This window comes from Alligator sinensis, unplaced genomic scaffold, assembly GCF_000455745.1.
Source record: "Alligator sinensis unplaced genomic scaffold, ASM45574v1 scaffold301_1, whole genome shotgun sequence".
NCBI lineage: Eukaryota > Metazoa > Chordata > Crocodylia > Alligatoridae > Alligator > Alligator sinensis.
Genome location: NW_005842035.1, coordinates 2,118,841 through 2,121,551, shown reverse-complemented (window position 1 = coordinate 2,121,551; position 2,711 = coordinate 2,118,841). Strand labels below are relative to the sequence as shown.

Here is a 2,711-nt window from a genome sequence, read left to right as displayed (position 1 = left end):
CTGGGATGATGTAGTTGGGGCTGGTCCTGCTTGGAGCAGGGGGTTGGACTAGATGTGACCTCCTGAGCTCCCTTCCAGCCTGAATTTTCTATGATTTTAAGGAGAGGGTGGAAGTGTGTTTGCAGTTGGTACCGGAGCCTGTCACCCTACCGCCTGAACCTGGTCCCTTTACACTGCATCCTGGTCAGAAGGATCTCTGCATACGGGACAATCTGTCCGAGACCTTACTCACCATATTCCTGCCGCCTGCGTTTGGCTGTGCTGAAATCAATCCACCCACAACCCATTTAAATACGTTCTTGAGTCAGGGTCCATGTCAGACCCATGATACCTGGGCCTGACATCTTTACCTTCTAGTTTTTGAGTCTTGATTCAAGTCATCCCTCTGTAACTTGTCTGAGTTTACTGCCATCTTGTTTCAAAAACGAATTGCACTTTTTTCTTTTTCTTTTTTTGATTACAGAAAACTAGTAGAGCAAAGCCTCTGCTGCGAAGATCTCAGAATAACCACGGCGGGGCAGAATGGTTTGGACACTCTGCGTTCCTATTGAAAAACATCCTTAAAAGGATTTTTGGGGGGGGGAACTAGGAGAACCTTGTCATTGGCAGTGCCGGTGTGCAATCGACACCGCTGCGACGGAAATCCACGTTCTTGCAATGGAGGTGGCGCTGAAAACGGAGACAGTCGGCTCTGATGAAACTTGAGTTTTCACGAAGGAAACATTGTGCATTGCAGCTGCTCTCGCCTCTCGGGATGAATAGGGCTGTCCTTCCCATCCGTCTCTCTCCATCTCTTCTCTTTCTGTCTGTCTCTTTTTCTCTCTGTGTGCCTTCTCCGTACACATTTTCTGGCATTTGCACTGAACCAGGAATTCTCTGGTCCTCAGAATAAAAACCTATGAAATGCTAGGCCTATACCACCTAGGATGGTGATGCTGGAAACAGGCTCTACCCCCGTCCAAGCAGTGCTGGGAGCACCTAGCACCACGGCCTGGGCGCATCCCTGGGCAGGCTACAAAATGACCCCAGGACCATTTTTTTGTGGAGAAAGTGGAGTCAGAGCAAGGGAGCGGGGCTTGTTTCTTCGGGTTGCCTTGGAGCTGGACTAGGCCTACCCAAAGAGAGATGCGGGCTGACCTCGGAGCACTTCCCCCAGCCCGTACCTTCCTTTCTTTAACTGTATACCTTGTGTCCTTAGGAAGAAGACCATCTACAGAAGCATCTGCCTGTCCTTCGTGCTGGCGATCATGGTGATGGTGCTGCAACGGGGAATGGCACCCGGCCAGTTCATGTCGGGCCAGCCGCAGAAGCCGTTCCTTTCCCAGGAGCCGGTGAAAGCTCAGAAGAGGGACAGCATCTTCTCCATCACCAGCAACTTTTGGAAGAGCAAGAAGGAGATTCCCCCAACGGAGGCGGAGCCGGAGGCGGAGGCGGAGCCGGTGACGGAGGAGCAGGTGAGAACCTGGGATGTCACCACCAGCAACTGCACGGCCAACCCGAACTTCACCCAGATAGACTGGTTCAAGGGGCTGGAGCCCAACTTCCAGCAGTTCCTGCTGTACCGGCACTGCCGGTATTTCCCCATGCTGATCAACCACCCGGAGAAGTGCAGCGGGGCCGTCGACCTGCTCATCGTGGTCAAGTCCATCATCACGCAGCACGACCGGCGCGAAGCCATCCGGAGGACCTGGGGTGAGGAGAAGGAGATGGGGGGCAAGAAGATCAAGACGCTGTTCTTGTTGGGCACGGCCGCCAAGGAGGAGGAGAGGGCCAACTACCAGAAGCTGCTGGATTACGAGAACTTCATCTACGGGGACATCCTGCAGTGGGATTTCCTGGACAGCTTCTTCAACCTCACCCTCAAGGAGGTGCACTTCTTGAAGTGGCTCAACATCTACTGCGACAACGTCCGCTACGTCTTCAAGGGGGACGACGACGTCTTCGTCAGCCCCCGCAACATCCTGGAGTTCTTGAAGGACCAGAAGCAGGAAGACCTCTTAGTCGGGGACGTCCTGTACAAGGCCAGGCCCATCCGCAAGAAAGAGAACAAGTACTACATCCCCAGCGCCCTCTACAACAAGAGCACCTACCCTCCCTACGTGGGCGGCGGGGGCTTCCTCATGGACGGACCCCTGGCCAAGAAACTGCACAAGGCCTCTGAGACCTTGGAGCTGTACCCCATCGACGACGTCTTCCTGGGGATGTGCCTGGATGTGCCGGGGAGTTGGCTCCCGCGAGACAGGAGGGTAAGCCGCCTCCACCTGCCATTGCGGGAGGGGCGTGTCCACGTCCCTAAGGGGGAGGGGCTTCAGGGAAACCCCTCGGGGAGGTGCGTCGTGCACTCCCTATTTTGAGGTTGTCGTGTTAAGGGCTATACAGCTAGGGGTATGCTTTAAGGGGGGTTATATGGTTTGTGTGTGTTAATGTCTCAGTGTGTATATTGGTATTGTTATTTGTCAAGGTTTAAAGAACTATCATGGTTAAGTGACTATCCCTATGTGTTAATTGTCTTGTATAAGTTCTAAGTTATTTGGTTCACATTTGGTGTTATATGTGAACTGTGGAATATTATATATAGTATTTTATGTTAAGCCTTGTAAATATTCTATATTTTATATTGAGCATCTGTATTTATTCTTGTAATAAATTGTACATAGTTAAGTGTTTGGTTTTGACCTAGCTCTACAGAGAGGGGAGGAAGCCGCTCCAGT

General features: G+C 52.1%; 1 protein-coding gene across 1 annotated transcript; it reads left to right on the top strand.

Annotated features, from left to right (window-relative positions):
* The first annotated feature begins 615 nt into the window (after nucleotides 1-615).
* LOC102387760 (UDP-GlcNAc:betaGal beta-1,3-N-acetylglucosaminyltransferase 7-like) lies at nucleotides 616-2,354 on the top strand. Its single transcript, XM_025202752.1, has one exon. The coding sequence runs from the start codon at nucleotides 1,248-1,250 to the stop codon at nucleotides 2,352-2,354; it is 1,107 nt and encodes a 368-aa protein (XP_025058537.1). The 5' UTR covers nucleotides 616-1,247.
* Nucleotides 2,355-2,711: the final 357 nt, after the last annotated feature.